Source organism: Physeter macrocephalus, chromosome 11 (genome assembly GCF_002837175.3).
Source record: "Physeter macrocephalus isolate SW-GA chromosome 11, ASM283717v5, whole genome shotgun sequence".
Taxonomy (NCBI): domain Eukaryota; kingdom Metazoa; phylum Chordata; class Mammalia; order Artiodactyla; family Physeteridae; genus Physeter; species Physeter macrocephalus.
In genome coordinates, this window is record NC_041224.1 from 171587725 (window position 1) to 171610645 (window position 22921).

The 22921-nt window shown below is 36.8% G+C and overlaps 1 protein-coding gene across 7 annotated transcripts in view; it reads right to left on the reverse strand.

Moving 5' to 3' along the window:
- Positions 1-22921, reverse strand: part of BTBD7 (BTB domain containing 7) — a 79554-nt gene that overhangs the window by 34723 nt on the left and 21910 nt on the right. For 5 of the 7 annotated variants that reach the window (XM_055088690.1, XM_007127310.4, XM_028496353.2 and 2 more), the window contains 2 exons: positions 14285-14472; positions 12636-13715 (listed from right to left, as the gene is read on the reverse strand). In XM_055088690.1, coding sequence (XP_054944665.1) covers positions 12636-13715; positions 14285-14366 — 1162 coding nt within the window. In that variant the 5' untranslated portion in view covers positions 14367-14472. Of the gene's footprint in view, positions 1-1601; positions 11888-12635; positions 13716-14284; positions 14473-22786; positions 22856-22921 lie in introns of those variants that run through there. The other 2 variants (XM_007127311.4, XM_028496355.2) reach the window with 2 other exon arrangements.

Below are 22921 nucleotides of genomic sequence, written 5' to 3' on the forward strand. Positions count from 1 at the left end.
GCTACCTGCAGTTCCTTCTCCCTGATATGTGCCTCTTTATCTCCAACCTTTATTTACTTAACTCCTTTCATTCTCCAGGTCACTTCTCTGTAAAGTTCTTGTATAGTTCTTCTTGATACTGTCCCTCCTTCCCTAACTGTCCCTCCTTCCCTAACTCCCTATATTGAGGTTTGAGGCTCCTCTTTTTCCTATGTGCTCCCTACCATTCAGTGCTTTACTCTATCAGGGCACTGACACTGGAATTGCCTACTGGCACTCACCACTGGACTATCCTATTCATTACTCTCAGGGTCTGGCATACAGTAGGAGGTCAATAAGTGTTTGCTAAATGAATAAAGTATAGGAGTCATAGTGCTAATTCTATACCAAGGATCCATTTGAACCAACAGGTTATATTCCTCCCTCCCCCAATAATGTCCCATTGTTACCTTTATTTGCTTGAAAACTCAGGCAGCTGCTGTTCTCTCAGGTTTACAGACCTATCATGATGAACAGATTTTACCACACTGTATCTATCTACTATTTAACTTAGTACTTACTACCTTCTGTTTAACTAGGTTAGGAGGGGGAGTTCACAACACTGAAGACTTTAGATATTTAATATTTTTCTTTACACTTACAAACAAAAAACTATCAATCTAGAATTTACAATGAGGCATAAAAATAACAAAGAAATTATTTAATCATACATTTCTGAACCTTTCATAATTAGATACAAGCTCAGACAGATATCAAGGTTTAGAAAACCAAGGTGATGCCCACGTATTTTCTAGAAATAGTTTAGTGAATCAGGTTCCAAAATTCAGCATTGGGGTTTTTTTTCTTTTTTTTGCCGTGCCACACGGCATGTGGGATCTTAGTTCCCCGACCAGAGATTGAACCCTCACCCCCTGCAGTGGAAGCACAGTCTTAACCACTGGACCACCAGGGAAGTTCCAGCATTGTTCTTTAATGTAAACTTCATTAGGAAGAACACTGACAGCGAAAACTTAGTATTAAAACAAACCCACTTCAGGAGTCTATTATGGTTGAAGAGGAACATGGTTAAAAACAAAGCCATGTAAGTGTGCAAATAGTGTTTTCAGTTTTCTGGCATGACTTTCAGATGTGTGGATATTTCACCTTCAAGTACTTTGACATGTAAAAACATTTATTCGAAGTCTTATGGACACATCAGTGCTAAGTATGAGGCATGTTTCAGTGGAGAGAACAAAACCAGAGCTCAAAGTCTTTTAATATATCAAAGCTACCCCCTTCATGGAGACATATTTAGTGAGGCTAGCCCATGTTAATTTATAATAGGAATTGATACTCCTTTTCATCTACATATATGAAAAAATAGCTGGATGGAAGAACTTTCTAGTCAGTTTATATTCACTGAATGTTTTAGCAGGCTCATAAATTAACACTCCAAACTCAGATTCAGTCTTCAGGAAATATTTATAAAAAGGTACTGTTTGTTAAGTGTTTTTCACTGAGTAGTGATTCTGAAGGGTTCTTCAACACCCTTTGTATTATTTTTATTATCTGAATATCCAACCAGGGCATCCTTACATTTTTAGAAACAAACAAAAATACAGTTATTAAAATAAAGTAACTATTATGTAACGACATAATTTTCCCAAAGTTTATTAAGTATGTAAAAAGCGAGACACAGGATAACATGTATAGTGTGGTACTATTATATTACAACAGAACAAGATATGCATGTGAAATACACACACACACACTCATACACATGCAAAGGTTTGCAAGGAAACTCAAACTGTTCAAAGCATGTCATCAATAAGGATTTGGGGAAAGGAGTGGTAATAGGTGAAAATACACTTTAGGCTATGTTTCTGTACTATTCCCTTTTTTTTTCCAAAAATGAGCATACACTGCTTTTGAAATAAATTCATTCAAATTTAAAGTTGTTACAAGGAATGGTTTACTTATGAATGTTACCAAACACACTGTCTATAAACTTTTTAAAAGTACGAAGTATAGGGAATTCCCTGGCCTTCCAGTGGTTAGGATTCCACCCTTCTACTGCAGGGGGCACAGATTTGATCCCTTGCTGGGGAACTAAGATCTGGCATGCCGCTCGGGGCGGCCAAAAAAAACCCCCCAAAACCAAAGTATATAGGAAGCTTAGCTACTGCGTATAGAGTTGGTGGTCAGTAAATTCTTGTTTTGAAGTCCACCTTTTGATCAGTAGAAGTGGTCTTGGGGAAGTAACAACTTAAGTTACTCATCTCATCTCTAAAACAGGCAGGATGATAGCAGCTACCATACGAGCTACTGTAAAGATTAAGGGAGGTCTTACACAAAAAGAGCTTAGCTCAATGTTTTGCATGCTGTAATAGCTAAAACATCTAATCTATCTTAACTCCTGGAATAGTTTCCTCCAGCCACTTTTAAAACCAGAAGTAGACAGAATACTTGTATCTGGGCAGAGTCCTTCTACTCTGGATATTTTAGGAGTTAAGTGCAATATTTGGTTTTAAGGCAGAAACGTCAACTATGTATCTCAACACTGAGTTTGAAAAGCCAGGATACTTGTATAATACAGAGGTTCTTCCTCCTGTCATTTCCCCTCCTAACTCACTAATAAGGCCCTCTCCCAATCCTCTTTTCCTTGTACTGGTATAACCTGCATCTTAGACTGCATTAGTTTCTGCACCCCTTGGCAATAAGAAGGTATAGGAGGAAGGTCAAAATCTGACGATGGCAGAGTCAGAAAAATAACAATAAGTTGGGGCTTTAGGAAAAGGCCACAATTTAGGCCATTTTTCTTAGTGTTTCTAAGAGAAAAGGGAACTATAACTGAATCAAAGCAAAATGGGAGTACACACCAAATAGCCCACCACCATAGGGCAAGTTCTATGGACCATTCTTTGTAATGGCGCTGTTTTGCCATCTAACATTGGATGTTTCTTGCAATTGCATCAGTTTTTAAAAAAAGTCTGAATCTGGTAATTTTTTTAGACTTCGCAAACTTGGAACTGTGCTGTCAAATGATGTGTACGGAAAATAACTCAATTCTTATCTTTAGAAATTGTCTACTTAAGAGTTAATGTAATCCAGTTTTAAAACCATTTGTTAAAGCCCAACTGTGAGCCAGGCACAGTGCTTGGTGCCTGCACTTCTATGAAGAGGAATAAACGAGCTCAAGTTGAGGAACCCAGACAGAATTTACATGGTTAGTATGTGGCAGAGGCAGGATTAGAACACAGATATAACCTCATCTAACGGTATTTATAAAATACCATTAAATTTGGGCACTGTTATTTATCTCTGAACCTCTGAGCAAATGGGAGATGACATGAATCAGCATATTTGAACTGCCTGCTAGGTACACAGCGGCATTTGAAAACTGTAATTCTCTTCTCCCTGGCACTGCATCTTGTATAGCAACAGTGTTCAAAAAATGTTAACGTGAAATCAAGTATCTCTGTTTCAGAATACACTGCGGATGCTATCTGCTATCCCCCAAGTGGCCAGAATTCAACATGCTCTTTAAATAATATAAATGCTCAGCTCTTTCTCATCCCAGAGAAGTAGTACTGTTGTTCAAAGTGTTGTGTTCATATCCATACTGACCTGAGTATAGCATTTCATCTTTTATCTGATTAATATCTATAAAGTTCAAATTAAATCCAATTGCTTAGACACTGACTATAATAAACACACAATTTGGGTTGGGGAAAAAAACCAAACCAAACCAATCTTCCTCTATTTCATTTCCCTTCACTGTGGCATCCTTGGAATTTCAGTATTACAGAAAAAAGGTTGCACTTAGTGTTGAGAAAAGGCTTCTAATTAAACTCCGCATAATTTTAAATAAAAAGGAACAGACATTTGATAGACTTTACTTCAAATAAACTGTATGCATTTTAAAATAACACTTGCTATGACTGCAAAGTGCCTGGTGTATATTATATTTACATTCAAAAAGTCATATAACAATCCATAGTATTTACACTCACTGTCTTCTAAGTATATAAAATAAGGGTGAAGAAACACTCTACTTTCAATAAACAAGAAAATGGCAACTCCTTTACAATTTTATTTTCCTTTAATAAAACAGGATAAATAAGAAGTAAAAAGATGTCTAATTTAGAATAAGAATTTCCAAGTTACTTTAACATTTTGAATTATATTTGCATTATTACTGTAAATATGTTTTTATTAGTGAGATTTTAGATGCATAATTAGTTCTTTGATCTAAATTATAATTAGAACAAAAGGTAAGAGTATACTTGGATTAAACTTTTTTGGCTTCAAAAGATTAATAGCCTTGACTGGCTTCCAAGAATATTCTAAATTCAATTGATATTCTATTTCACATCAATGGACCAACAAAGTGAAGAGCTGATGAGACAATTTGAAATTTAACTTAAAACTGCGTTTAACAGTACAGAGTTATACATCATTTGGACCACATCTAAATTTACTTTTATAAATAATACTTCATATTTATCTCCTCAATTGAGGCTCATTGCTTTCATTTTATTTGCAACTTCTAGGGTTAAACATTTATTATACCCCTCCCCCTTTTTAAAAGAAAAAGGTACTCAGTTTTCATAGGTACAAAACATAATTCAAAATATATAACTGAGAGTCTACCAGGAGCAAAGCCCTGTGCTAGGTTTTTTGGGTGATTCAAAGATGACCCAGATTTTGATCTTGTCTTTAGAGAATATAGTTGATACTAGTTGGTAGAGGAAATGAAACAGTTACATAGCTTAATTTCAAAATAAGTCAGAAGATGTAAAAACCGAAAAGAAAAATCAAACTGTTTTAGAATTTTGCAAGAAGCAGAAAATATTTTAATTTTTAATGCCTAAGACCAAACAAGGGAAGTAGCATGTGAGTTTGGTCTTAAAGACAAGGGTAGAATTTGAACATTTAGTGAACAAAGTCAAAGATATTACAAAACCAAAGAAAAGTGTGAGTAGAGGGTCAGAGGTGAAGAGTTTATAGTTTATATGAAAAACGGTTTAAGTTCTAAAATTAAATGTGCAATTAAATATTTTAAATATTACATGTTACAATTTTGAGTAAGTTTTGTAAGCTAAATTTTATTGTGATTAAGAGATGCATAACTTGAGTCTTTTGAACTGCCATTCCTGAAACTGAGATTAATTCTTCATCTATGTCACATATTTAACTGAAACCTATATTTACTACTCTGATCTGTTGATAATGGTCTTTAACTTAGCTCCATTGTTCTCTAGGAAGTATATCCAGACTAATCTGCTGAAGAGGAAACAACTACAGACAGAAGCAAAATGAACTGTCAGCTCAACCAAACCGAGACCGAAGGAAGAGTGTCAACGTGGGGACAATGGAGAGGACGGGAGGAGGGGGAATGGCTTAGAGTGGGGACACTTAGTCTTTGCTATTTTGCATTCGTTTCAAGTCACACACTCTTGGAATCTGACCAAGTTGCTAAGGGAAAAAATTAGGTCATTGCTTTGTTTCTCTGTTAGATTTTTAATTCAATAAAATATAATCACATGCATTATGACTAAAAATATGGACAATGCATTTCAGAGGCTATTTTGGAACTAAAGTTATAAATTTCATATTCCAAAGATGGAATAATACAGTTTTGATCAATATGAAAAAATAAATCTGCAGTTTAAAGCATATTACTGTAAAATGTCCTGGACTGGAATATGCATGTAGATGCTGGTGCTAATTCTGGGCTGTTTTGTTCTGAGGTCAATGGTATTTATGACACGGAAACAGAAGTTCTTACTGTAGGCCTGTGGGTTGTTAAAGTTCATGAGAAAACCTATAGTTCTCCTCAAGAGTGGATTTTTACTAAAAAAAATTATGAATCAATAGCATATTCTCACTGTTCTCACATTTTCAGAGCTGTTTACACAGTGTATGCTAAGGTCATTGTGCAAAGTCAGTGATCAAACACCTGGTCCTTCTTTTGAGGCTCTTCCAATCTAGTCATCTATTTTGGAATTTTATACACTAGTCTTTTTAATATAGGTACTGTTATGAACTAGGCTTCTAAGCTGCAACCACAGAAAACAACTCTAGTCGGCTTAAGCAGAAACGGAATTTATTTGAAAGGATACTGTGAGTACAGAGCTGCTGGGAAAGTTGGAGAGCAGGCTCAGAAAACACACAACAAAGGAAAGCTGCAAGTGAGTACTACACCACAGAAACAGTCCAGTGAGTACCTTGTGCAGCCTTGGGACCCTGGCCAAAACCACTCCTGGACAGTGAAGGCCATCACTGGCACCACTGTCACTGACATCTCTCCTTTTCCACTAGGTGTTGCTACTCCTACCCTGCTTCCAGAAAGAATTCTCTACAGTCCCTGATTCTCTGTGCCATCAGCTCTAGATTCAAAAAGCCTAGGTCATGTGCTGAAGCCCTAAACAGAGAAGGCTGAGAAAGCAAGTATCCGACCTTTTAGGTTTTTACACTGGGAGGTGGGCTCTGCCTTCTATGAAGACCGACACAGTGAGGAATTTCCCAACATTAGGAGGGAGTTCCTTACTCTGGGCAGCTGAAAAAGTTAAATAACTGATATTGGAATACTTGCTTATTCAGGAAAGAATGGCCCACTCAGTACAAAGCCCTCTGTTCTCTGGTGAAGTGCTCTGAAGCAGTCTGAGTGGTGACGTACCCAGGTATTTAAATCTCCAGCTGGCCCACAATTCCCCCACATATGTGTTCAGCCCCACCCGCAAGCGGTTCAGTCCCACAAGGCTTACAGCTGAGGCTCCTCTGAGTTGATGCCTAGTCTGCTGACTTGTTCCTGCAACCAGGCCACAGTGGCCTCCCACCATCATCCTTGGAAATGGTTCTCATTCTGCTCCCGTGCCTCACCATGCCCAAATTCCTGGGCTTGGGGTTGGAAGAGCTGGTATGAGTCACAACTTCATCACTTACAAGCTTAGGAAAAGGCTAGTTATTAATCTCTGAGCCCTACTATACTCATAGGTTGTCAAGATAACCAAATGAGAGGAAAGTAAAAGCCCTGTGTTGACCAAAATTATAAGCATGATCTCATTAGTTAATAGTCCTGATAGATATGATAAATTCCCCAGTTCTTCAGGATTGTGGCCAATCTAGATCTCTCTGGTTCTTCTGGGTACTGATGTCATATATTTCATTATAAAAAATAAATTTTGTAATCAAAGCAGTGTATGCTCATAATTTACAAAGTCTTGTACTTAGCAATAAAAAGCTTACTCTAAAAATAAAACCTCCTGCCCTATCTCTCTTCCACACCAGTCCTGCTTCCCAGAGGCAAATACTCTCAGTTTTCTTAGTATTTTAGTATCTTCTGGTATTTATCTCTATTATAATTTTTATAAAATTTTAGAAATTTTATTAAACCAACATTCAATGTTCAAATTATGATGACTATTTTTTTTTCTTGATGTGGACCATTTTTAAAGTCTTTATTGAATTTGTTACAATATTGCTTCTATTTTATGTTTTGGTTTTTTGGCCACAAGGCATGTGGGATCTTAGCTCTCCCACCAGGGACTGAACCCACACCCCCTGCAGTGGAAGCACATAACCTTAACCACTGGACCACCAGGGAAGTCCCTATGATGACTATTTAAATACTACTTACTGCTGAGCCAGGCTGTGTACTAGAATTACAGTTTCTCCCATATGTAACTTTAAATTTTTCTGGCAAATATTTTCTCATTTGCTTCATTTTTTATAAATTAACAATAGCTAATTCTTCATAAATGTACCAAAAGACCTGTAACACCTTTTTCAATGTCACTTGTCACTTAATGTTCAAACATTCAGGTAATTGATTTCTTCCCAGATATTTACTTCTTAGAGCCTTTCCTCCTCCTCCTAGTCCAGTCTAGACTAGATGCCCACTACACCTAATATACAGTTCGTACCTAGGATTTTCTTTTCTTCTTTCTGGTGTTAGACCCCATTTACTGGATCCCACACCTCCTTGTTCTTGGTTTACTTCATCATTTAGTGGAACACATCCTTGGTAACTTCCTGAGTAGGGGTACAGGGGAGGTAAGTTTTTCGAGGCAGGACTGAAAAATGCATTTATTTCGCCTGACACTTGATTGACAGTGTGGCTAAGCATAGAATTTTGTGTTTAAAACAATTTTCCATCAGCTCTTTAAAGACAATATGTAATTCAGTTGTTGCTACTGAAGAGTTCAATACCATTCTGATTCCTATTTCTTGTATGGAAACTAATTATTTCCTCTCTAAATCATTTCAGAATCTTCTCTTTTTCCCTGGTGTGCTCTAGTGAAAGGGATGAAACTTTTAATATAGAAATCCCTTTTGCTTTGGCAATATTGATTGTATTATTCCTTAGATACTGTCTTCTCTTCCATTTTCTCTAGTATATATTTCTAAAGCCATTATTTAAGATGTTACACTTTCTGGATGAATACTCTAGTTTTCTTATTTGTCTCCACTGTTGTCCATCTCTTTGTTATTTTATTTTCTAGATTTCTTAACTTTCCCTTTCAATCCTTCTATTACAGTTTTCATTTCCAAAAGCTCCTGTTTTTACTTTTATAGCATTCTATTTATGTCTCATTGTTCAATAAAATGCTCTTTTATGTAAGGATATCTTGATTCTACTGACGTTTTCTTCTGCTCCCTTCATTGTCTGTTTCTTCTAGCATTTCTTCTTATTTCTGTCTCAATTCGGAGGCTTTCCTCAAATATCCAGGATTTTTATATTTAAGACTGAGGCAGTAAATACCTACTTGGAAGCTCCTGCAGAAGGAGGCTTGCTGACTGCAGTCTTCTCTGTAGAATCACTGGAAGGTATACTGGGTTTTTCACTGTATGATTTCATCATGAAACCCTAAAACAGGTCTATATGCTCTTGGGCTGTTCACTTCTGGAGCCCGATTTATTGTCTTGTATCTGTCCGGGCTTGGACCAGAGCAGGTGAAGGTCAGGGAATGACTTCACCATTTAGTTTGTAGGCTTTCACATAATTCTAGATTTCAACCTTGAGCCTTACCCCCACCCTTCTTTATTGTTATTTCCAGATGTGGAATCTCTCTAGTTCACTTCGTTTGAAAATAAATCTCAGGTCTCTTGTGTTTAGAAGGGAATTGAGGGGGCAGAGGTCAGGATTTGCCACCTGGTTGCAAGTGATATTAATGCAAGAACAGACAGATGGACCACTGAAGCAAAATGAAAAAGTACTAACCCATGTATTCATGGGAGCTTAATAAAGGGTGGCACACAGTAAGTTGAGGCCTCATTACCTGTTAATTCACCTCCTTAACAGTGATTGCCTACTTGTCTGAATAAAACACATTCTCAATGTAGGTCAGGAATCCTCCCTTTTATCTACTTGCCAAACCACTCCAGCTGTCTGCCTATATTGCCTCTTTTTATGATGTTATTTTATTTTTTTTTTAATTTTTAAAATAAATTTACTTATTTATTTAATTTTTGGCTGCATTAGGTCTTCGTTGCTGTGCATGGGTTTCCTCTAGTTGTGGCGAGCGGGGGCTACTCTTCATTATAGTGAGCGGGCTTCTCATTGTGGTGGCACCTCTTGTTGCGGAGCATGGGCTCTAGGCGCGTGGGTTCAGTAGTTGTGGCTCGCAGACTCTAGAGCATAGGCTCAGTACTTGTGGCACATGGGCTTGGTTGCTCCACGGCACGTGGGATCTTCCCGGACCAGGGCTCGAACCCGTGACACCTGCACTGGCAGGCGGATTCTTAACCACTGCGCCACCAGGGGAGCCCTATGATGTTCTTAAAACTATTAAATCACCTCTCCACCCTGAAGGGCATATGTTGTCTCAAGTTCCTAGCCTCCCTTGATAGAATTTGTCTCCTTTTGAAACTGGGCTTTAACTTTTAAAGTTAAATCTAATTTGGAATAAAAGGTAACAGTCATTAATTCATAAACATTTACTGAGTGCCTACTATGCCCCAGACACTGGGGACACAAAGATGAAAACAATATGGTCCTATCCTCAAGTTGCCAGTCTAGTCCCACAGCCTTTCTTAACTTGGAGTCCTCGTCTGAATCATAGAACACAGAAAATTATTTCGGTGACTGTTTTCTTAATTCTCTCCAAAATGGTATGTAACTATTATCATGCTGGATGCATGGGAGAGATGCTAATTCATTACACATAATAGATGCCTCAGAGGATTATAGGTTTAATCTGCTTGCAGAACTCTGGCTGAGAGCTGAGTGACAAACAGCCAGATAAAATAGTTTGATATGTGGTATGCACCAACTCACTAGTGATAAAATTATAAGAAAATCTTAAAAAGAGTAATTACTTAAAAAAAATCTGTAAACTATTCTCAATATGCAGTTTAGTCAATATAATTATAAAATTATTTTTTAAAACTTAAAAAGTTAGTTTTAGAAAAGACTGTGGTAGTGAACAATGTATGTTGTGATGATTATCATTTAGCAGCTAACATTTATTGAATGCTTACTATGTACTGGGCACTATTCAGATCACTTAACATATATTATTTCCTTTAATCCTCATAAACCTACCTTATAGCATTACTATGCATATTTTACAAATGAGAAAACAGGGGCTTAGAGAGATGACTTATAAGGTCAAACGAGTTAAAACACGATAGTAAAGGATTCAAATCCAGCCTGTCTGGTACCAGAGCCTGAGGTCTTAGGCTTTATGATATAAAATCCCTCTCCAAGTGACTAAATATTCTCCTTCCCATGGGAATAGGTAAAAATTACATTGAAGTTACAGTCTGTTATAAATCCTAGTATGAACAGTATAATGGGTATGGGAGAAAGATAAGGCCTACATGGGGTGCGAAAAACAAAACCCCAAATAACCCAAACTCTGTATTTTGAATAATGAAAGGAAACAGAGAGTCATGTACACCCAAATTTAAGGGAATATTTGTTTGCTTGTTTTAAGTAACCAAAATTAAGGTTCTGCAAGGAGTGTTGTTTCATAGCTTTAAATGTGCTCCAAAAAATACAATTTCTAGCTAAATTATATATATAAAAAAATTTAACTCACTTAACATAAAAGAACTCTACGTCAAGTATTATCCAAGATCCAAGAACTGGCTCACCATTTTACTTTCCATTAAAAACTTAACAGCAACCAAACAAAAAAACATTAAGGGATGCTTTCCCATTTTTAAAAACAGTAAAGTATACACAGTACATTTTGGTTTCTTATTATTTAAACTTGTCAAAAATATAAAGCCATTTTGAGAAAATAGAGATTATTATATCTTTTTGGTAATGCTGCAATCTTTAAATTTTTCTGTAGAGGCATTTTCTGACAAATTTGGTTTTACAGAATGAAAGAATGGTAGGTCAAGCTGCTAGGTTATTTTTGTGACATATTTTCCTATATTCTGATGTCTAATAGTCTACTATTACTAATAATTTTTGTTTTAAACTAGTAAGAAAATATTTTAATGACATTTTGATTATGGTAATAAAACAAAATTAGTACTATTACTACACAGGTAACGGTAAAATAAGATTTTAAGATTATGTAATACAAATCTTAACTTTTTCACTCATGTTTATAATGTCTTCTGATAATCTCTCTCATTTTGTCACTGACATTGTTATTTAACTGGGGCTTTTATTTTTATTTCTCAAAGTCTTATTAATTTGTTGATTTAGCCATACATTTTTTTCAAGTTAGAAAAATGTGCTTAGCTTTCTTTATTTAAATTAATGTCTTTTACCCAAACCATTAACATTCTTCTCTAATTGGCAACTTCTAGTGTTCTTTTAGCAAACACTCATCAGCTAAATTTCTCAAGTAGTTTCATGTCATATAGCTTGTTTTCTTTTAATATACAGCCATAGAAAGCTAAGAGTGCATTCTGTCAAGCCAGCAAATTCCCTTTGCTTCCCATGGAAGATCTCTTTCCAGCTCTGAAATGTTAAAAAGATTCTAATGTTTACCAACAGATATACAATTCTTTTAATGTAACTTTCATGTATTTATTTGCCTGTAACACAAAAAATGTGCCATTCTAACTTAGTTTTAGTTTAAATTAAATGAAGGCACAAGTCTAAGCACTAACTCTGCCTTATGCCCTGTAAACTGTTGCTTGAGGTACAAGTTGAACTTGAAAAGATATAGAATATTTTAAAATTTAAGTCAGAAACCTTGCCCAATTCTTTGATTCAGTTAATCTGTATCCAAATGGGACTATCTTCACTTCTATAATGAACTTTCACTCTTATTCTAAATATTTAAGAATCAATAAGGCACTGGTGTAAATAAGAGAATCTAAGTCACCCAAGGAGTCTTAGATCAAGAATAACCTTGAAATCTGGGAAACAGGGCTAGCTCAAAGCTCAAGAGCAGACAGGGTGTAGGTGGGTGGTAGCTAGGTAATTATATATTCCCACACCTATCACCTTACATTAGGGAAGAAAGAGCCTCAAGTCTCATCTATTGCTTAGTCATTAGTTTTGAATGCTTGGTTTTAATACCAAATGAAGAGCCACGTAACACTAACCCTCATTCTGTCTCAGATGTCATAACTACAGATTTGAAAAAACTGACCCTGTTACATCCCAGACATTGAAATCATGGAACATATTGGTTGTGTTTTCAATTTGGAAGACAAATATGTCATTCTAGAAATCAAGATTAAAAATCAGAATTTCATACCTTGTGCAAGCATGTTAAATTCCAAGAACAGTGCTATGTGGTAAAGTTCCATGGCTTCTTCTGCCCTAGTCATGTTTGGCTTCCCTGCGACGAGAGCCTGAACTTCACTGAGACTCCCCACAGATGGGCTACAGTGCAAAACGGAGAGGTCCACCACGTCAGTATACATACAGTGTAATATAACTTTCGCATATTTTTTTGGTATAATGGACTCATCTAAAATAATTCTTGTGGGAGTCCTTAAAGTTCGGTCTGTGATTTCTTCACCAGTCCGTATCCTCCTTTGTAACAAATTTCGAAAAAATGGGGACCGTGCTGAAATAATAGCCTTATGAGCTTTGAGCTCTTCATCTAAACAGTTCTGATTTCCACCAAAAGCTTCAACCAGTTCAGAGTCTGAAGAAAAACTAAGGACGACATCATAATAACACATGTAATCAAAGAGTCCACGCATATCTACATCAAGGGAATTTGGTGTTCCAAATTCTTCACTAAGCTGAACGAGGATATCAACATTTTGAAACCTTGAGTCCTCCATTCCAAACTCTCCCGTATAAAGGTAGTGTAACAACGCAGAAAACATGGGCATATCTATACCAGCTGTACTGATGTCCATTATGATCTCTGCCCCATACTCGGGTGAGGAAGAAAGCAGTGTTTTAAAAAATGGACATCTTGCCGCCAAAATGGCACGATGAACAGGAAAACAAGTTTCTTGAAATATTAAGTCTACATCAGTACAATACTTGTACTCATAAAGATCGGCCATATCTTTCTGCAATGTCCGGGCTTCTGGTCTAGCCAAACTGGCTTGTAGAGAAAGCTCCTTTAAGGCTGAAGTTCCCTCATATTCCTCCACTAATGCATTGACATCTCGAACATCCCACCCAGAGAGGAGTTCTCGCATCTGCTTGGCGTGATCAGCAGACCTATTAGATTTTCGACGCTTGATAAACTTCTTCTTGAGGGTGGCAAGGCCAGAGGTTCTCTTTTTTTTGTCTTGTGGTTTCTCATGGCCATGGTCAAGGCTATATAATTTTGATTCACAACCATAGCCTTGCTGAGAATAGGATGATGTCCCTAAGAAGGAAATTAAACAAATGAAAACTTGTCTCCTTTTTCATGACAGTCATTTTCAGCATTCAATTTAATACGCATTTCGTGCTAAAAATATTTACAGACAGACATTTCTGAACCGTTCAAATAAAACTGATTTCTGTTTTCATAAGGGAAAACTAAAGAGTTCAAATAACTCATTTTTATATTAAATAAAGAATAGGGACAAACAAAGCAGATTATTAATTGTAAAAAATGCTGCATTTGTATGTGCAAAATAAATGGACCAAGACACAAGAAACATATTTTGCTATTTCCACACCAATGGAGATTCCTAGTTTTCCTAGAGTAATTGGCAATTATGGTTAAGACAACCAAAGAAAAGCTCAACTGTGCTATAGCAGCTTGCTTAGGAAAAAAATCATATAAGCCAGATTTACATTTGATGGGAAAAAATCTGGATGCTACAGAATTATTATCTGTAATAACTTTTTCCATAGCTTAATCCTTTTTTAATCCAAAAAGACCACCGAAAACCCAATTCTATTTATATTCACAAAAGAAAATGAAGTTAGAAAAACTGAAACAGTTACCTATAAAAGTCTGTTGGGCTTGAGAATTTCCCCCTACCCTCGGGGAACATGAATGAGGATAGTTAGATGCATTAGCACCCATTTTCTTCAGTCACTCAGGCATTCCATCTGCTGGTTCTTCAGAGTATAATCCCAGAGGCCTTTACGAACTTGCAACCCTGGATCCAGTAGCCTCTTTTCATCCATTTCTTGATATGAAACAAAAATAATTTTATTCATTTTTGCAAATGTATCTCAAATTGTACAGTTAAAAAAAAAGCAAGCTACTGAAAACTGCTTTTATTTGCAAATAATGACATGCTGTCAAATTCACATGTAAAAATTTCAGAAAATGTGAACAAATAGTTGAACTATGAATCAGTGCTATCTGTAATCTTGAGCCATAAAAGGTACCAATTATATACTTTCTAAGAAAGTAAAAAGTAACATATCAGACTTATTTAAATATAGTTACAGAAAGAATATTTCAAATCACAGGGAAAAGTATTTAGACTAAAAAGAAACTTTTCAAAAAATTTTTTTACTCCTTAGAGGCAACCACCAGTCAATATAATCTAACATTCTAAGCAATTTACAGACACTTAAGAGGTGTTTGATACCAGAAGCGCAAATGCATGTATGTTGATGCAGACATACAGAGAAGAAGAGATAGTTGAATGGTTTGTTGTTTTTCTACCTTAGATAAAATTGTTTAAATTGATCCTTAATCTGTGTAACTAGGCATTTTACTGAAAGAGGGGGAAGGAAAGGTGGACAGTGCAAACTAAATTATCTTTACGCTACTTGTTCTATAGCAATTTTGAAAGACGTTATAATAAGTACAGTGAGGAGACACAAGGAAAAATAAAAACTTTTATCTTTCCTCTCCATAAAGCCCCGAAATAAAAACACTACTTTCTTTTACCTGATATTATGACTTAACAGGGACAGGGTAGTACCAGTTTAAGAGATTATTTTAACAATTATAGTTTAAATTCTACATCACAGAACCTTAACTCTCAGAGCTGCAAGCAGAAGATATAAGCGCAAAGAGAAGAAATTCTCTGTGTGTTAACAGGAATGCTTCAAAATATTTATACCATCCAGATATATAAAATTTATTTGACCAAAAGCAATAATGGCTTAAGAGAAAACACAATTTAAAATCTATTATTGGAACTGTTAGGAAACCAACCAGTAGGCAGTCAATCTGGCCTCATAATTAAAGATGAAACGTTTTAACAAGTTAAGAGTTAAACACACACACATACACATCACAAAATACCTGCTGGAAAACAGAACTATGTCAAGATTCTTGGAATTTATTTTCATCTGTGTTACACAGTGTAACTTTAGGAATTCAAGTTTAAGAAAACCACTCAACATTTGTGCTTTCCTTCAATCTTTTCCTACTACAAATATGTGGAAATTTGTTTATCTAAGCATAGAATTATCTACCTATAGTGTTCAAGAGAAAACTGGGAAACTTGCTACTAATTAGATATTATGCAAAGTAGCAGTAACTTCAATCAAATCGTATGCTCACATGAGCAAATTTAATTTCCTATTTGAAATTTACCTACCTACCCTAGGAGAACACAGCACATTATAGACTTTTTACTTCAGCGCACGTTACTGATGCATGGCAGCAAGAGATGTGACAGTACGTTCTGGTTTTTTGTTTTAGATTTAAAAAAAATATTTATTTTATTTATTATTATTATTTTTGGCTGCATTGGGTCTTTGTTGCTGCATGCAGGCTTTCTCTAGTTGCAGCGAGCAGGGGCTACTCTTCGTTGTGCTGCGCAGGCTTCTCACTGCGGTGGCTTCTTTTGTTGCAGAGCACGGGCTCTAGGTGCGCAGGCTTCAGTAGCTGTGGCATGAGGGCTCAGTAGTTGTGGCTCGCGGGCTCTAGAGAGCAGCAGGCTCAGTAGTTGTGGCGCACAGGTTTAGTTGCTCCACGGCGTGTGGGATCTTCCCAGACCAGGGCTTGAACCCGTGTCCCCTGCATTGGCAGGTGGATTCTTAACCACTATGCCACCAGGGAAGCCCGACAGTACATTCTGTTAAGAACTACCCAGCAAGGAATCCAGAGGGTTTAATCAAGAAAATTACTTCTTCCAGAAAAGTCAGTTTCTTAAAGGCTGATGCTCAGTGTACGTAAATTCAGTTTTCTATTCTTAAATATTAAAAATGTAGAAAAAGCAATTTTTTGGTAATTCATTTTGAATGTTGTCAACTTTTATAAAACGGAAACTAAATGTGCCTGTGTTAATTTCAGTTCAAAGTTTAAAAAACAGTAAGTCTAAGTAATAAATCTTCGGTTTCAAATTGAGCTCCTTAAAAAGTTTCAAGGTTCTATCAGGTATTTTTACTGGTTCTTTAAAAGAAAATAGGGTCTCTAATAAAAAACAATACAAATCAACTTATTTACAAACCAGAAACAGACGCACAGACACAGAAAACAAACTTATGGTTACCAAAGGGGAAAAGGGAAGGGGAGGGATAAGTGATTAACAAGATACACACCACTATATATAAAATAAACAAGGATTTACTATGTATCACAGGGAACTATAATCAATATCTTGTGATAACCTATAACGGAAAAGAATCTGAAGATGTACACCTGAAACTAACACAATATTGTAAATCAACCATAGTTAAATATTTAAAAAAAAAAAAAAAGAAAGGAAAAGAAAATAGGATCCTGGAAAGCCAAGTCTGTGGTCTCATTTACAGGTAAAATCCTATTCTCAGTCACTAAAGATTTGTATTTAAAACATAAAACAGCATAAGCAATCCTTTCTCAAAAGAAGTTTGAAATATATTAAGAAAAATCCAGAATAAAAACATGCAAAATAAAAGCCTTTACCAAAATGAGAAAAAAAAAGATTAAAAAGATGAGCTTTAAATCTGGAAGTAATGGTGGATGGTGGAAAGTGCTGATAAAGTGTTTCTAAAGTGTCACTCTACAAAGTGAGAGAGTGGCATGGACATATATACACTACCAAATGTAAAATAGATAGCTAGTGGGAAGCAGCTGCATAGCACAGAGAGATCAGCTCGATGCTTTGTGACCACCTACAGGGGTGGGATAGGGAGGGTGGGAGGGAGGGAGATGCAAGGGGGAAGAGATATGGGAACATATGTATATGTATAACTGATTCACTTTGTTGTAAAGCAGAAACTAACACACCATTATAAAGCAATTATACTCCAATAAAGATGTTTTAAAAAAATAAATAATAAAGTGTCACTCTAATGGTAGTCGTCATCTCACTTCCTTCTCTAAGGAAAGAAGTTCCATTCTTCCAACTTCATTTCTTGAAGTTCCATGTTGCTTCATTTTTTGTTATTGTTCTGTTTTGCTTTTTGATTTCTAATGACTGCAGAGTAAACCCACTAACAGCACAAAGTATGCTGTTGAAACAAACCAAGGAAGAATGGAGGCTTGCTTCCAGATGAAGAAAAGTCAGAGCATCTATAGAAGTGGACAGAGTTAACTTCTCACTTTGTCACATAAATGCGTGCACACACATATACGAGAATTATCTTCATCTGAGAATTTTGTACAGTTTGCAGGGACACCGAACATTATTACATTGGTCTGTTTGAGATTTAAACCATGCCAATAATGCCTTAAAAAAATCTCAATTTTATGATGAGCACAAGTAGATATTCTAAAGCAACCACAGAAGGGTTAGAAGACATCAGCAGACCCACTGAAGACACAAGAACACCTAGCAAGCACTAGAAAAGTCACAGCTGAGATACAGATGCTTGGCCATTTGCCACTGTAATTAGCACCACCGGGACAGCTGGGGTCTCACTCTGGTGATGTGGCTTGAAATAAAAATGTCTTTGGGACTTAGGGACAGCGTCTCTTCCTGGTAGCTCCTAGTCAATGGAAATCCCCTTCAAGATGAACTGATTTGGGTGACATTAATATCTTCTACTAGAGCTCTAATACTAAAATAAACATAGGCCTTGGAAAGACTTGGTGGGAGAATCTTTTCTGGATCAGATATAACCCTTAAGTCCACCCTGTGTCCCCAATTCCAAATCCTGGGGGTAACCCTGACTAAGTTACTAAAGCTGTATCTCTCAAAATTCTCAGAGAACAATTTATTTCTTAGGTAACCAAAACCTCATGCCAAATGGAACACAGTATAATGTTATTTATTTCATAATCGAATCCACTGCCTTTAAATGCTGGAAGTGAGAGTCAGTCACAGTCTTACCTCTCCAGGGATGTTTTCATTCCAGGCAAGCTCTGTCTGTCTCCTACACAGAACAAGATGAAATCTACTCTTTGGATGATATGACAGGAAAGGAAAGGGAAAGAGAGGGCCTATGGGGCTGGGAGAGGCCCAGAGGATGCAAACAGCCCTAGAGAGCTCATAAACCCTTTTCCTAGAATCACCTTTCTGGGGGAGCTCCTTTTGTTAATAGCTGACATGACCAATCTCAATCAGAGGATCCAACTGGCTTAAAATAAGCTTCAGTGATTGCAGTAGACCCAACTAAGGGAGAAAAATCATGCTGAATGCAACAGAGAGAATTAGCAACCCTATGGAAAAAATTTCAAAACCAAAAATCAACCTCTCTCTCCTCCCCAAATCCCTAGGCTAGCATTTCCAAACAGTTTTCGCAATGTTTGGAAAATGCAGTATTAAACAAAGCTTTACTTTTCTTTACTTCAGAACTTTTTAGCATCTTTAAAGTGGTAAGGTGCATTGTGAACCTCCAAGAGGAAGTATTCAGCATAATCTAAAGGATGCCCTTTGCCCCACAGAGCATTAAAAGAATGGACCTGCAGAACACACTTTAGAAAACTCTGACCTTTGCATAAAAATACTTGTTACACTTTACGCAGTAGAGAGAACAATGAGTGTCAGGTATCTGGGATAGAGTTCTCCCTCCTGTCACTAATTTACCACTTACACAGGATAAGCTACATTTAACTTCTATGAGTCTCAGTTTTTATAAACCTAAACTGAAATGTATGGGTTGCAACATTTATAAATTAGTCAAAATAGGGTTCCTAAAATCCCTTGAAGCTGTAATACTTATTGATTTGGAAAATGAGGATGGGGAGGGGGGTTACTTTTATATTAAACGTTAGTGCACAGAGGCAAAAAAAAAAGGCAATTGGACTTTGGAATTTAAACATGCTTTCCACTTAGTCCGATTTTTACGGATAATTATAGAACAGGAATGTGGGGCATGTGTGAATATGAAAAACAATTATAATTAAACAGAAATGCAAAACTATAGTAATATTTCACTTCTGTCAAATCTAAGGTGACCACATCATTCAAATCAGGATGCTTGAGAGTGAAAAGGGGTACAGCCCAGGCCTAATGAGGCAAAGTGGGATGAATGATCACTTCTATAGCGAAATCTCACATTTCCAGAGCAGCTAGAAATAAAGCTTAAAAACAACAACAAAAAAACTAAGTTAAAAGAATATAACTTCGTATGCCCATTCTCATTACCCAAACATGTTTTACTTAACATAACAACTAACATTTATTGAGGATTTACTATATGCCAGACTCTGTTCTTAGAGCCTTTATATGTACTAAACCCATTTAATTCTCCAATACTCCTCCCCGCTTTTTTAAACTGATGAGTCTGAGAGGTTAGTAACTTGCCTAAAGTCACAGATATTGTAACCTTCAGTCTATCCTTGGACACCTAATAAGAACAACAAAACAAAAAGAGACTGTGAACAGTAAATCAGAAGCAGTCAGCAAGAGACCTTTGCCTTTTGAAGGCATCTTCAAATAGATGAGATCAGAGTGAGAGTTTACAAAGCCACCAACTTGGCTCATATGTCTCTCTAGGGGCATCTAACACAGAGGCAGATGGCCTCCACCCAGTACCACAAACCCTATTCATTCCAGTAATACAGAACAAGAATGTTTATGATAGCAGCAACTCATTGAGGTGAAATTATGTTCCATTAAACATACTTATTAAGGCAGAGAAGTCAGACTCATGGAGCGGAAGGGGACTTCAATTTTATTTTGGTCAACCTCATTTTTGAAAGTGAATTAATTATAAACCCATAGAATGGGAGAAAATATTTGCAAATCATATATCTGATAAGGGATTAATATCCAGAATATGCAGAGATTTCCTACAACTCAACAACAACAAAACCTGATTAGAAGAAAATGGGAAAAGGACTTGAATAGACATTTTTCCAAAGAAGATATATGAATAGCCAAATAAGCACATGAAAAGACAACATCACTAATCATTAGGGAAATGCAAATCAAAACCGCAATGAGACACCACCTCAAACCTATTAGGATGGCTATTATCAGTGAACCAGAAAGTAACAAATGTTGGGCAAGGATGTGGAGAGAGCTGGAAACTTCATGCACTGTTGTGCACTGTGGAAATGGCTACTGTGGCAAACAGCACAGAAGTTCCTCAAAATATTAAAAATAGATTTACCATATGATCCAGCAATTTAACTTCTGGCTATATACCCAAAAGACCTAAAAGCAGGGTCTCAAAGACATATTTGTACACCCGTGTTCATAGTAGCATTATTCACAGTAGCTAAAACGTGGTAGCAACCCAAGTGTCCATCAACTGATGAAAAGCAAAATGTGGTGTGTACATACAATGGAATATTATTCAGGCTTAAAAAGGAAGGAAATTCTGATACATGCTACAACATGGATGAACTTTAAAGACATTATGCTGTGAAACGTCAGTTACAAAAAGACAAATACTGTATGATTCCACTTACATGAGGCCATTAGAGTAGTAAAAATCACAGAGACAGAAAACAGAATGGTAGTGTCCATGGGCTGGAGGCGGGAGGAAGGGAATGGGGAGTTAGTGTTTAATGGGTAGAGAGTTTCAGTTTTTTTTTGTTTTGTTTTGTTTTGTTTTTGCGGTACGCGGGCCTCTCACTGCTGTGGCCTCTCCCGTTGCGGAGCACAGGCTCCAGACGCGCAGGCTCAGCGGCCATGGCTCACGGGCCCAGCCGCTCCGCGGCATGTGGGATCCTCCCGGACCGGGGCACGAACCCGTGTCCCCTGCATCGGCAGGCGGACTCTCAACCACTGCGCCACCAGGGAAGCCCAGAGTTTCAGTTTTGAAAGATGAAGAGTTCTGGAGATGGGTGGTGGTGACAGATGCACAACAGTATGTACACCCAACAATATGTAATACCATTGAATTGTACACTTACAAATGGTTAAGATGGTAAATTTTGTGTTATATTTTACCACAATTTAAAGTTTGAAAAAATTTACAAAACATTGCCATCAAAAAACTATTGTCATCAGAAAATATACATTTGTGAAGCTTTATGGCTAAGGTTAAAAATTCACTTATCTAAGGAAATCTCTTCCAGGTAAAGTAAAATAGATTAGTTATTACTATATTTCTCTTCAAGCATCACAGAACTCATTTGAAAAAATATTTAGACAGGCAAAATCCTTCAATTTCAGGACTGTTTCATTTTATCACCTATTAATAATATATATATAAATGTTTCAACATCAAATGAAATAAACAGTATTTTATAAAATTATAACATTTGCCAGAAATAGTGTAGTACATTTTAATTTTTATATTTAGAAAAAATGTTATTTGCTCTTTCATATTTACATATTTCTGATTTTAAACTGTAGCATGAAAAATTTCAAAAATATACATAAGGGAATAGTATACAAGCCCTTAAGCCTCCATCACCCACTGTGATTCCAGAATTATCAAAGTGGTATGTATGTATGTATATATGTATGTATGTATGTATGTATCTATCTATCTATTTATTTTGGCTGTGCCAGATCTTCGTTGCGGCACGCGGGATCTTCATTGCGGCATGCATGTGGGATCTATCTCCCCGACCAGGGAGGGAACCCGGGGAGTGCGGAGTCTTACCCACTGGACCACCAGGGAAGCCCCCAAAGTTCGAAAATCATTAACAGAATATACAAATCAATTTCCCTAACATTTTTTCCATCTTTATTTTTCTCTTACTTTTCTTCCCAATGAGATATCTTAAACCAATCCATTTCCTCATATGGGTACTGGGTACTGGTTGAGACAGAACTTCATTTGACTTCTGAGTTGTCTCCTTTAAAATCTCCCACCTTGGGACCTGCTATTCCCTTCATCTGGAACACTTTTCCACAAAGTCTTCACATGGTTCACTCTCTCACTTTATTCAGGCCTTTGCTCAAATGCCATCTCCTCAAAGACGCCTTCCCTAATCATCCTCTAAAAACAACATCCTGTCCGATCCCATCATTCTCTATCCCCTTTCTTCACTTTATTTTTCTTTGGAGCACTTTTCAGCACTTGAAATTATTGAATATATACTTGTTTGTTTGTTAACTGTCTCATGCTACAATGTAAGCTCCACTCAACACTGAGCCAGAACTTCATTTATTTGACACTAAATCCTCAGCACATAGAACAGTGCCTGGCATAGGGGAAGTATTGAGCTGAAAACAGCTGAATGAAATCAGTTTTTAAAAAACTAACCGTTTAAGGGCTTCCCTGGTGGCGCAGTGGTTGCGCGTCCGCTTGCCGATGCAGGGGAACTGGGTTCGCGCCCTGGTCCGGGAGGATCCCACATGCCGCGGAGCGGCTGGGCCCGTGAGCCATGGCCGCTGAGCC